At 38.6% G+C, this 14531-nt stretch overlaps 1 protein-coding gene across 5 annotated transcripts in view; it reads right to left on the bottom strand.

The window, feature by feature from the left end:
- Positions 1–14531, bottom strand: part of QKI (QKI, KH domain containing RNA binding) — a 111321-nt gene that overhangs the window by 67913 nt on the left and 28877 nt on the right. For all 5 annotated transcript variants that reach the window (XR_014024736.1, XM_081314793.1, XM_081314794.1 and 2 more), the window contains exon 2: positions 9149–9291. Coding sequence is in view for 4 of the 5 variants with exons in the window: in XM_081314793.1 (XP_081170919.1) it covers positions 9149–9291 (143 nt within the window). In the remaining variant the exon portion in view is untranslated. The remainder of the gene's footprint in view (positions 1–9148; positions 9292–14531) is intronic.

Here is a 14531-nt window from a genome sequence, read left to right as displayed (position 1 = left end):
ATTGTACTGATCTTGTTTTTATACTGAGCTGTTTATACTGTCACTAAGAATAGTGATAATAGAACAAGCATAGCACTATGTATGTTTTTAGTATAACCAAGAATAATGATGAAAGAGAAAACAAATATAGCACTATACAATGAATCAAAAGCACAACTTTATTATACTCTTACTATTTTGGTGCTATCCTTAAATAAGTAAAATAGAGAACACAAAAATAGGTACAATTTTAATAAAATGGTTATTTTAAAGTTATTTTAAAAGACTGCATACTGCAGCTATAGACATTTCTATAAAGAAATATTTCAAATTATTTTCTAAGAAATATGGAGCAAGATATGACATGATCTTACTTTTTAGTAAGGCATTAGTAAAGCACTTCAATCCAGGCTTTAATAAAGCTCCTGCCAAAAACTACCATACTTAAGGCTGCCTTTCACCAATCAAAAACTGCAACTAGTAAAAATCATGGCAAAGAATCAGAACCTCTATAGTAATAGTACATTTCATTTATAGTTGCTGCCCTTGCTTCAATATGCTTCTGAGAACAATTAGAAGGTTGGTTTTGACCAATAGAACCCTACACAATTTGGCAGAGAGATAATAATGGGAGCACTTTTTTCACATAGAAATGGTTCGCCCAATATATGTAGTGCAAACCTGCCGTCAACATCCTTAATGTTTACCAGGCATATAAGATGAAGGTGGGTGAAGTATTTTTGAATGCAAGCTCCCGACTACTACCACTACCTACTACCACTACCTACTACCACTACCACGCACACCATATTGTGGAACAACCTTCCTTTATAGATTAGGCTGGTACCTTTATTTTTGGTTATCTGAAAGCCCTTGGAAAGTCATCACTGTGTCTATTGTACAATGCCAGATTTATGCACTTGCATGTGTGTGTGTGTGTGTGTGTTTGTGTGTGTGTGTGTAACATTAGGGAGTTTGGCATAATGAATGGGCATTCTGAAATATTGCTTTTGATCTCAAAACAAAATATAGTTGTTTTTGTCCTCTCCTCTGATCAGTTTTTTCATGTGATAGCCAATTTTTGTGTGGAGTGGGTAACAGATAACAATCAGCATAGGATGAGATGAAAAGTAAGAGAGCAACATGCTTGTTCTCAGTTTTTAATGTCAACACACTTCATTTTCTATCATATTAAATGTAGAATTTGGGACCATTTTAAACTTTATTGCCTCAAGAGATAGCTGTGAGTATCGGGGCTGTTTTTCCCAAGCTCAAAGCAGTATGTTTCCTATTTCACTCCCCTATTTAAACATATGTTTAATAGTGGGCGTGGTTTCGCGATGATGCGTCCGGCCCATGGGCCAGTAGTTTGACACCCCTGATTTAGATCATTCCCATAGTATAGCATACATATTAAGTCACTGAGTCAAGATGTGAGATGCCTAAGAAGATACTACAGTTAGTGATATGAATATCTACAGGACTCATAAATGAATGCAAATGCCTATTTGTCTGAGTCTTATCCCCAATTTTAAAACATAATTGACTATACATATTTCAAGATAATGCTCTTCTTTGCTTCTCATGTGAAAAACTAAAGTTACTTCTGGTAATTAAAAAAATGAAACCTATATTCATAAATTAAATCTTTCAACATGAATAAGTATGTTACAGAGAATGCGAGATTATGTTTGTAGAATGCAGGGAAATATATTTAATATATACAGTAGTACCTCTTTAATTTGTTCACAAAGAACATGAAACTCACTTCATTTTTTTTTAAAGTCTGACCTTCCCTGTCAGTTAAGAGGAGTGATAAATCCACCAGCTGTTTCCTTCTTCATATGTGGGCTACAATACATTTGCTTCCTTTTTAAGGCCAATATATTTGAACAACAACACCAGGGCTTAAGCCAGCTGCTAGAATGTGACAGGCATATATTTAACTCTGATCTCATTTATTGCCCTTCTTCTCTGACAACTATCCTTTTTTCTGGCATCTACTGACATTCTTTACTTAGCTGACACAGCCATTTCACTGAGAGGACAATATGCAACCATAAAGCAGAAACTTAGGAGACATATATATTCCAGTCAAATACGCTTATTGGTGATTTATTTGTTTGTGACTAGTTCTTTTGAAAGTCTTGCAAATTAGGTTACCTTTATAACACTGAACTCAGAAAGATTTCCATACATAGTAGTTCTTATATTCAACTACTAGTGTGTTTTAAGTCCAAAGCCAAGCATGCTCACAATATTAACCAATCAGTAAGAATTTTACACATTTCATTCCCACCTACAACTTATAACATTCTCAAGAAAGAACTCTGTGTTTGCATCTATGTATTGAAAAACAGAACAAAAAATAATAGAAAAGCAGACAATTCCTAGTAGTCTCAGAGAACATGAACAATTCTCCTTGCAGTATCTCTGGCCAAATGTTAGAACTCATGAAGCATCTCCCTGTAAAGTATCTGACAATGAACTTAATATAGAAATATCTAAATCAGACATGTCAAACACAAGGCCCGGGGGCCGGATCCGGCCCGTGAAGTGGTTTCATGCGGCCCACGAAGCCATCCTGGAAACAGTGAGGGGACGGCCCCCACTGCCTTGGCCCTGGCCCAGAGACCCTCCTTCTGCCAGAGACCCTCAGATCTGTCCCACTCCTGCCCACGCCCCCCATAGGCACCCTTGATGCGAACGATGTAGAGTTGGCCACGCCCACCCAGTAGGCCATACGCACTCTAGCCACGCCCACCCAGTAGGCCACGCCCACCCGGCCCCCTGAGGGCATCCGCAATGCTGATGCGGCTCTCAATGAAATTGAGTTTGACACCCCTGATCTAAATAAACATAGATTAGAATGAAAAGAGTACATAGCAACTCTGTCATATAATTTAGGTGTGAGACTGAATATTGACATGCATTGCAATGAGATAAGGGGTATTTGAAGATTACCCTAGTGCAGGGGTATCAAACTGCTGGCCCATGGGCCGGATGCATCATAGTGAAACCATGCCTACACCGTTGCAGGCAATGGTAAAAAAGTCACGCTATGTCACAACATGTCACATAACATTGCGAGTTTGACAACCCTGCCCTAGTGAATCAAATCTGAAACTCAAAATGTTTCTGAAGGCAATGATCCATCTCCATTGGATCACTGAATCTCTCTCAACATTATTGAGTAACACAGAATAAATGTAGATAAAAATTGGACTTGACTGAGCTGAAAATTTTCAAGCGAAATTTTGAACAGGGATAAATAAAACAATTTACTATCTATCTATTTAGAAAATTTGTATTGCCGCCTACTTGCATATGGCGGCTCAAGACAGCTTACATCAATTATCTATCTATCTATCTATCCATCCATCCATCCATCCATCCATCCATCCATCCATCCACTTCAAATGTTTCTGAAATGGGAGGAAAGACTGCTTAAATTATGAGCAGTAATGGAATAATAATTATGAGCAATGGAAAACAAGAGATACCACCTAACATAAGGGTTCCCAACCAGGGGTGCTTGCACCCCCTGGGGTGCGAGACAATATTGCATGGGGTGCGAAAACTTGGGCTTTCAAAATTATAGTGTATATGCATAATTCATTGCTATTATTTTGAACTTTTGTAAGGGGTGCGAGAATATATCAGAGGTGTTCTTGGGGTGCGGGGTATAGAGAAGGTTGGAAGCCACTGACCTAACATATCAATAATGAAACAATGCATAGCTCTGTATTTTAAAATCAACAAGCAAGAAATAATGTATTTTTAAGTCTACTAAGATCAAGCCATAGGATTCAAATTGTCTATATGTGATACAGGATTTTACCTTGCACCTATGCAAGATTATAGGATAAATGCAAGTACTTAAACTATATATCAGTGATGGAGAACCTTTTAGAGACCGAGTGCCCAAACTGCAACCCCAAACCCACTTATGTATTGTCCGGTGCCGGGTGGGCGTGGCCCATTAGGTGGACATGGGTGCGGTGGGTGGGCGTGGCCACCTTGATGTTCCTCATGGGGAAGGATGCCTGTTGGGACCAGGCAGGGTTGGGGGAGATCCAGGGGGTCTCTGGCGGGTGGGATGATGGGCAGGAAGCTTGTCCTGCGGGGTGAGGCAAGGCAGGGGGATAGGGCAAGGGTGCCATTGCCGCAGGGAAAGGCAAGGCCAGGTAGGGGCCAGGGCGACTGCTGCCTAACACCATCGCCCCCCCCGCACACAGTAAGCAGATGCGAGCCAACTGTGTTCACCAGCAGCCATAGCCTGCGGGCCCCTCGGTTTTGGCACAACGTGGTTGTTTGCCACCTCGTGCGTCACACCCAATGCGGCTGCCATGAGGCCACGGAACAAGCCGGGCAGAGGTAAGGAACCGGTATACTGATTTCTTACCACCGCCCAGCTTGTTCCACGGCCTCATGGCAGCCACATTGGGCAGGAGGCAGCAACTGGCCAGTTTCGGCATGACACAGCTATTTGCCGCCCTGTGTATTGTGCCCAATGCTGCTGCAATGCGGCTCAGCCGAAAATGGCTGTGAAACAAGTTGGGCAGGTTACCCCTCTATCCGCCACGCGGATCACCCTGCCACCGCCACCTTTCCCCCTCACCCGCCACGCAGATCGCCCTGGCATTGCCGTTTCCCCCCAGCCCCCACACGGATCGACCTGCCGCCACTGCTTGGAAAAGGCCTTTTCCAAGCCTCCGGAACTTGCATCCATGACCGTGGGGCTATTTTGCGGCGCGCCAGTGGCCCGATCCAGGCTCCAGAGGCCTGGAAAAGGCCTCTGCCACCCAGATCGGCCGTGGGAGGGCGTGAAATCGCTCTGCAGCCCTAGATCCGGGCAGCAGAGGCCTTTTCCAGGCCTTTGGAGCCTGGATCAGGCTGCTGACACACCACAAAATCACCCCACGGCCATGGATGCGAGCACCAGAGGCTTGGAAAAGGCCTCTGCTGCCTGAATCAGCTGGGGGGGCGAAATCATTCCGGAGGCTTACCTGGACTCTTGCTGGCAGCTGCCTCCACCATACAGCACAGATCCTCCCAGCTCTTGCAGCTGCTCTGACTCCCAGTGAACAGAGAGCCCAGGCACACGTGGAGAGGTAGAGGGGAGCAGCCTGGCTCCGCCTTCCTCTGGGGCGATGGCATGTGTGCCCTCAGGGACGGTTCCGCATATTGCCTGTGGCACGTGTGCCACAGGTTCGCCACTGCGGCTATATGTGTTACAACCAAAATGCTAAAATTGTGCAATCTTTCTGTTATAGGTATGTTGAAATATAAATGAATAATAATAGGAAAGTGTGTCCTGTTAGCGCTCCTTATTGATTTAAGGCTTATGAAATATAAAAGATAAAAAATATAGAAACTAAGTAACTTACAAAGAGATTATATCATAAGCCCCAAAGGAACTTCAGATTGAGATAGTAAGGATTCAAACTTCACTCATGCACTATTAAGTTGAATTTGTCATGCAAGTATATTAAAGCAACATCAATGCAACCACAAATAGAATCAACCTGAGATTGAACTAGGTAAGCGTGATTTTTTTTAAAAAAAAGCCTTTTTAGATGTTAGGCTTTCTTAGCAGGTTTTACTTTATGTATAAATCTGAATCTCTGTGTCATTTTATTACAAAAAATATGCAACAAAACATGAAACTTGAAAAATGGAAAATATGGTAAGTTTTTGCAGTAATAAACAATTTACAACATACAATATCCTCCTGATGGTCTAAAAAAGTATTCCAAGCTATGGTAGACAAAGTAGTGATCCTAGCAACAAAATTTTAATCAATTTACATTAGAATAAAAACATTAATATAAGATAATTAACATTTTACTCTATTAAAAAAATCTTTTGCAACTGTTCTGTTTCAAATTAATTAATCAATCTAGAATAATATGCATGTTTCATGAAACTAGAATATGAACAATTTGGTTATTTCCACAAAAGTCCTTCAAAAGAATTGCTGGAGTGTTGCTGTTACTCTAACCTACAGTATTACTAGGGGAAAAAATGCTATACTTCTATACATATGCAACTCACAGCATGGTAAAATAGCCAGAAAAACCTGTTTTTTAATATATTTTGCAGCAACATTTAGAATTATACAGTACAACAGGTTAGCATGACCAGTCTCAAATAGTTGATAATTCACATAGCTAAGCATTTCCAATAAAGAATTCATTTGCTGATCATATTAACTGAGAAGACATATAAGCAGGACTTTATCATGCTCGATCAGCTGTTTTAATAATGAGTCTATTTAATGTTGAATGGATCCACAGAGAATACCTTAAGACATCTTTGACCAATGCTTCCAGTGCTTTATCATCTACTTGGTGACAATGCTGACAAGCGTCAGAGATACACTACTCGTTTATGGAAGAGAAACTGATTGTTGTCACCTACTCCAAGAAAAAAATCCCAATAGAAAATTTCCCTTATGAACTATGGTATATCAAACAAGATTAAATTGAAATAACAAATATAAATTGAGATCACAGACCATATACAGAACTATTTTAAACATATTTTTCAGAATGTACTTCCATAAGCTCCATCACTGGAGATTTTTAAGAAGAGACTAGACTGTCACTTGTCTGAAATGGTATAGATTCTCCTGCTTGAGCAGGGGGCTGGACTAGAAGACCTCCAAGATCCCTTCCAACTCTGTTATTCTGTTATCAAATATCATTTACCTAGCATGCTAGACCATGCTTGTTCTTATGCCATAGTGAAAGAAAGTTCATGAAACTATTATAACTACCCCAAATCCTGCAGTTATGCAATAAGGTCTTTAATGCATCAAGAGCTTCATTTAAGTCCCAGATGGGGATATTCAAATTGAACCATGTCAAAACACTTTATTTTGCAATTTTTCCCTGAATATACTTCAAAAATGTTCGCTGTCCTTTTTGGAAAAGTATGTGAAGTCTACAATAATTAGCTCTCTTAAGAGAATAAGTTGAGACAGATGTTCCAATAGCAAGATGACAATATGATGTCAGTTTGAGAAGGTGAAAAGGACACGTGTGTTGATTGTGACTAACAGTCTACTTTTCATGACACTAGTTTGTAGAACTGACTATGCTTGATCAAAAGAGCTCTTAGGAGAATTAAAAAAAGTGTTGTTTATGCTCATGAGACTGGAAAAGGCTACTAAACCATTATGAAAGACTCTTACCATTCCTCAGTCAGGCAGTGTACAACTGGAGAAAATGTACCGTATTTTCCGGTGTATAAGACGACTTTTTAACCCATGAAAATCTTCTCAAAAGTCAGGGGTCGTCTTATACACCGGGTGCTGAAACTTTAGGGACAGGGCTGGCTGGAAAACCTGGAGCGGATCTCCCATTTTGTCTGCGTAGGGAAAGCGGGACCAATTGGAGAAGAAGCTGCAGTCTGTGATTTTGTTACAGGCTGGGGTCTGGGCGTCTTTCCTTCTAAAGTTGAAGAGCAGCTGTAGTCTATCCCAACTTGAAAGGCAGGTGGGGAATGCAGCAGTCAGAGCAGCTGCTTAGCTCTAAGGACACATTTGACTCAGGAACTGGGCGGGCTGGCTGGAAAACCTGGAGCGGATCTCCCGTTTGGTCTTTTTTTTTTAAAATCCCATTTATATCCCGCCCTTCTCCGAAGACTCAGGGCAGCTTACAATTTAAAGCACAAATCAATGTGCTTAGCAATAGCCTTCATTCTATGTATATGCCTGCTTATTAGGGCTTTCCCCCCCCCCAAGCAGCATTATTACAAAGTCAGCTTATTGCCCCCAACAATCTGGGTCCTCATTTTACCTACCTCGGAAGGATGGAAGGCTGAGTCAACCTTGAGCCTGGTGGGATGCAAACCTGCACTAATTGCAGGCAGCTGGTGTTACTTAAGGCTCTGTGCAGGGAAAGCTTTAGAGTGAATTAGGAAAAGTTTAATCCACTTGCACTGTTTTATGTTTACATGTTTGATGACAAACAGCCTTATGTTTATAAGTGACAGTTTTCCTACTAAGTACCTGCATGTCATAAGCATTTGAATTAAAATTACCATATTAAAATCAAATTTGATGTTTTTTAATTTTTATTTGGTGTGCGTTGGAAGAGGGGTAGTCTTATACGGCGAGTATAGCCCAAACCCTATAATTTAACAGGAAATGTAGAGGGTCGTCTTATACGCCCAGTCGTCTTATACGCCGGAAAATACGGTAACACCACTCTTATTCATCCATGGAAAGCCACACCAGGAATAAGGCATAAAATATTTTGTAAAGGAGCTGCAGGCATTTTCTGCTGTGTTGCATTTTCTGCTGTGTTGTATTTTAACTGAACATACGGTAACAACTACAAATGAGTCTACCATAACAAAAATGAACAAGAATGATGAAACAACTGCTCTCCAAAAGTTGATTGCTGCCTATTTAAAGTTTGCCAAAAACCACCTGAATGAGGCTTTGGAACAATGTTCTGTAGACGTGGAAACTTTCTGCCATTAATTAGAAATATTATTTTTATAGAAAACAAAACCCTGCGTCTCAACAAAAAAACATACAAGTTTACAGTATTTAGAGCAGAACAGCTAAACAGAAGAAATTGTATTTTCATTGGTCTTTGAATTTCAAAATGGGCCAATTGGAGAAGGATCCTATCAGGAAGTAGCTTTCTTGGAGTCCTGTACATTGGATCAAATTCAAATTCCAGCATCCAATTAGCCCATTTCAGGTACGTGCGAGCTGCTGAGAAATATGCCGCAAAGCAGCTCACTCTGCCTCTGAAAATGCCAGCCACAACGTCTGGAGAAATATCAGAAAAAAAGAAAACTAGACCAGTCATTCAGCCTGAAAGCTTGTCACTGAGACATAGTACGCTGTGGGCTATTTAATCAGAATCTTTTTATCTTTTAACAGGCCTTTTTGTAAGTTCATATCACACTGAAGGTAATAATACTGCAGGATTATGGTTACATGTAAAATGCTTGCAAACTTTACCACTTTAAAAAAACAGCAACATCACACTTGTGATGAAGCCATAAATAGCAAATACAGGCTTACCTCTGAATAGCATTCTTGGGCCTGCAACATTTGTACAGTAGAGGTCACATGAAAAAATACACTACAAAGGTATCACACGAACCAGACGGAAAAAAAATTAACTGACTAGTAGATACTTACATCTGGAAATTCTTTTACAGGCACATATAGTTTTTCTTGTAGCTGTACAATAGGTCCCACAGCATCAGGTAGCTCTGCACTTCTTTTCTCCGTACTACCATTTAATGTGTCGTTATACATGTCTTTCCGTACTCTGCTAATTTCTGTAGGAGAAAAATATATTGTGTGTTATATTAACAAAATTAAAAATCTGGAACAATAATTTATGAACTGCCATCTCTATGGAACATTAATCAGCAAAGTAATTAGAAACTGAGCACACAAAGATATATTTTAAATACATTTCTGTTTTTTGAGTTGAAAGTACTGATGGGCAGCAATTAGGGACCATCTCCAAAATGCACTGAATCTCTTTTGCTCACCATAAACAGTCTCTGAGATTTTATATAAACTTGTTTTTGCATTTTCAAATAGTCTTGGGAATGAACTGGTTTTGGGTTTACAAATCCAAAGGATAAAACTTTGATTTTCAGACTTGCAGGGTACAGAGCTTCAGCCCCTTCCTGTTCAACATTATGCAGCAGAAGCAACTTTCTGCTTTACCTGTCAATTATTCAAAATACAGGTAGTCCTTGACCACCTGACTGTTTTTCTCAACTACTGTAATCCCAATCCTTCCAACTGTGGCCATTGTGCAATCTCCTGAAGTGCATGAAGTGAAGGAACTGCCTATGGAGTTCAACTCCCCCTCCATCCTAGGAAGGGAACTACTCTTTATGAGCTGTAGAAACAGAACTGGTATCTGAGCGTTTTTCCCCCCACCACTACAGAAGTTCAAGTTCATCCAATGGAGCTCTTTCCTGCAGCCTGGAAGGGAGATGAACTCTTCCAGTAGAGAGGGGAAATGGGCTCAGATAAGATTCCCAGCTCCATTCCTGAAGCCTGCCAAAGGGTTTTAGGATCTGATCTCCTTTTCTGCAACCCCTCAGTGCATGAAAGGGAACTCCTCCGGTAAACTGCAGAAGCAGAGCTCAAATCTCCTCTATGGACAGAGTTAAAATTTCCTCCAAACAGGCAGTCCTTTCATTTTCAAAGTGTTGTGGGGGAAGGGGGATCTTAGCTCTTTGACAGGAAGCAGCGCTTGCAACCTTCCCTACCAAACTCTCCCATTGATTTTTTTTAGAAAGCTGGCAGAAAAAAATTGCAAATAGTAATTACATGATTGTGGGACACTTGACAACTAGTCCTAGGTTGCCAAACTCCCATCTCGAGATCATATGACTGTGAGGAGAGCTGACAAATTGTACAATAGCTGGAAGCACTTTAGAGGTTCTAAAGACCCTTGCTGAGGCCATCATAACTTCAAATGGGTATTAAGCAACCAATCTGATTTGAAAAGATGGGACTACAGATTCTGCCCACCGCTGATTCTGTCACTGTAAAATCAATCTCCTTGAAAATTCCTTCCTGTAAAATGTGACTATCCAAAGTCAGATAGTGATGAAAAATTGCACAAAAACTTCAACCAACCATCTTCCTCCCCTGCAAGTTCTCCTATTTTTGATAAGAATTCCTCCATGTAGGTTAATTACCGGTTTTTTATCTATCTATCTATCTATCTATCTATCTATCTATCTATCTATCTATCTATCTATCTATCTATCTATCTATCTCTGTATTGCCCATTCCTTCAAAGAGGTAGTATCGCATATTGCTAGCCTTTCCTCATCATTTTTGAATTCTTGGAACAACTGTAGAAGGTAATAACTTTTATCAAGGGTATGGACAATCTGATTTGCCTAATGGAAAGACACAAATATTTTTTCTTTAATATTAATCGTGAGAAATATCTCCTGTTCCCCAGCCCTGTGGTGGGGGGTGAGCCTGTTCCCAACAGAATGACCAAAGAACACCAGAAATGTATGCCTAGAATATATACTCCCAGCAGGCTCTCCCAAAGCACAAAAGTCATCTCAGCTGCTTAACTACAGCAAGCAGGCATTTAGATTGGGCAGAACAGTGATATAGAGAGATTCTTGAGGCAGATGATTGCTTTAGTGCTAATCGTAAAGGCCTCACTTCATACTGCATTGGAGAAAGCAAGGACAAACCATTCCTGTATTTTATCAAGAAAATCTCATGGGCAGCAAAGTGATTCCTGATATAAGTACTGAGTGATGGGCCCCTGAAGTCAGATGGCACTCAACATGGATGTTTCATAATACTAATGTTGTTTATGATGTGGCTAGATTAAAGCTTTTGAAATGTCTAGTTGCAGATGCTACTATACAGAAAAAGAAAATCCCATTGCAATTCTATCTTTCCAGCTTATGAAAAATGAAGTGGTGTTTCATAAAACAGGGAGGATAAAGCCAAGTCCATATTTGGCTACATTTAATCAATGATTTAATATCATTAAATGAACAACTCTTCATTATGATACTGATGTAGAAAAAGGTGAGGCTGACAATAAAGCAGGGGAATCACTTTCTCCAAATCCAATTATTTATTCATTGCTAAGTCTTCAATTCAAACAACCAAAAAAAAAACACCTAGCTAGATGAACAATACCAGATTTTCCCCACAACACTCCTATGAGATGGGCTGAAGTATGAGAGAGTGACTAGCTCAGTCACTCAACCAGTTTTAATGACTAATAGATTTTAGAACTCATGGTTCTGTTGCTTAGATCAATATCTATAAAGAGTGAAACAAACATGGAAAAGAAGGAAAGTTTCCCAAACATCTCCTAATTCAAAAGGTAGTTCCAACCTCAATTTTCTATGCTAAAGAAAACTAAAGGACAGATAGAAACTGATGCAAGATGTAAGGTGTGTAGCAAAATTCTATACGGTAAAGATTCCAATATCCTAATCAAAAGGTTACAACGATTCTATACAATCTACAGTACAGAAATATGGTAAGCAACTTAAGAATCAGTAACATTTCTAAACAAAGTAAGCCAACATACCTGGCGAACAACACAATGGCAAACAAACCAGATGTCAACAAACCAATACTACAGAAGGGAGAGTTAACAGTAGGCAAGGCATCTCATAATGTTCTTAATTTCACATGCTAGCAAAATAAAATTTAGGATTATACAATGCAGATTAGAGCCCTACATAGAAAAAGAGCTACCAGCAAGTGAAGTTGGTTTTAATAACAGCTGAGGAATAAGATTATTTCTGATGCATACTGGATAACTTAGTAAGACAAAGGAAACTAAAAAGAATTATGTGCTTCACTGACTATAGAAAGGCTTTTGATTGTAATAAGCATATATTTCCTCAGACGTAAAGAATCAACTAAGTTCCAAATGTAAGGAAATCTAAGTACATCTGAATTGGTAATCTTTTACTTATGAATACAATTGGGACCAGAACATTTGTTGTTAAGTAGCATGGTTGTTAAGTGAGACATCACATGACTGCACACCCAACTTCACAACCTTTTTTTGCCAGTCATTATCAACATATCAAATGATCACAATTTGCAACCATCCCTGATTTCCCCATTGCTTGTTGGAAGTCAACTGGGAAAGTCGCAAATTGCAATTACACAATCACAGGATGTTGCAACCACTGTAAACATGAGCTGGTTGCCAAGTGCCCAAATCACATGACCATGGAGGTAGAGTGACAGTCATAACTTTGAGCAGACTGTAAGTCAATTTTTTTCAATGCCATTGTAACTTTCAACCACCATTAAATAAATGTTTGTAAATCGAGCAGTTCCTATACAAATTATATCTAATGTTACAAACACCTGGACAAGTTTAGGAAGAAGAAGAATCTACAAAAATATGCTGAAAATATTTATTCCTATTTAATGTTTGTTTCCTATTTATTGTTTCCTTTTTAATAGCCATTCCCTCTAAAATAACTTTTCAAATATTCACCCATAGAGAACATTCTACTTCTTGGCTAATAAACATCTTACTCCTTCTTGAATTTCTTGATTAAAGTTCTCCTATAATAATTTTTATTTTAAAAAATTGTACCCTCAGAAACTGCTCTCTGAACTTGATCAGGTTTCTTCTGCTACAGGGAGTGTTTTGTTTTGGCTACTTTTCTTTAGTCACTAAAGCCCCCTTCCATTTTTCTGGATGGTTAACATTTTGGTTATGGCAGCCGTGATTTCTGAATATCAGAATTAGGTCAAAAGTCCAACAACAAGTGGCATTGAAAATGTGTTTTTGTTTTTTACTTTTGGTTGAAAAACAAAACAGCTTAGCACCAAAAATCAATCTCTGTTCTAGCTCCAATAGTATCACTTGTCCAAAGTATCTGTGTAAGCAAGTATGAACATTTTCAGCAGGTAATAAATAAGCAACCTATTCTGCATGAATCAATTTCTCAATGCAATTAAGAGCCTGCACCTGTAGAAAGACTCGGAACATTTTTTTTCTTCATTAGAATAAACAAAAATCCAGTTTCTATCAAACTCTGATCTAAATCAGTTACATAACTGAAAATATAAATATTTCAAAACTAGTTATTTCCTCTTATCAATCTTTTATGAAGGAATATTTTATTTAGCTTATATAATTTTCTTTCATTTTAAAATATTAAATCATTCATTGGTTCATTGTTCTAATCAGTCCCATCATCTTGTAAGATTTAAAATAACTGGACATTCTTATTTCCCTTCAAATGTCAATGTTTCAGCTTTATCATTTTATGTATAAAATGCATACATACATATATACACACACACACACACTTTTTCATCAAAAGCCATTATATCAGGATTTGACCAATGATTTTACAAAAATTTACAATTTGTAAAAATGAATGAAATCTTTTGTAATACAGATACAAATATTCAAATATCAAGTGAAAATATACTAAAGATCTTGTTAACTTTTCTTTCAACCCAGCTTTGTAAAGCTTTATTTTTTTTTGCACATACAGCAACCAAGATCAAATATCAAAATAGGCCATATATTGTGCTGATTCTAAGAATTTATTTAAACAAATCTCACTTCAGGCAATGAAGAAATAAGTTATCATATGCACGTTTATATTTGCAATCAATATATAACTGTAAGAGAAAATAAACAGCAGAAACAATACATGTTTTATTCCAATATTCCCTTTATGGTTTTACCTATTTCTTTTAAAGAAACAGTCATAGGACTAGTCTTAATTTACTGTATTATGAACGTACAAAGTTTTAAGACACATTTCACTGAGGCATTTATATAATGCATACATCTATAACACGGCTGGCTCGGGAATTTGGAGTTAGTCCACATATTAAGGTTCAGAAACACTGCTCTAATATTTACCTTGAAAGTATCAAAGCTACTGACACAAAGCTAGGAACTTGTAGCATATTAAGGCAAAACTGACTAAACAAAACACCTCCAGCATTTTTAGTTAAGTTAATTTAAAGATTAGAAAAATGTTCAGAGTGTTATGCAGGGATCAGTATGCCA

The sequence above is a fragment of the Vipera berus genome, assembly GCF_964194415.1.
Source record: "Vipera berus genome assembly, chromosome: 1".
Classification (NCBI taxonomy): domain Eukaryota; kingdom Metazoa; phylum Chordata; class Lepidosauria; order Squamata; family Viperidae; genus Vipera; species Vipera berus.
This window is presented reverse-complemented; position numbering and strand designations above follow the sequence as displayed.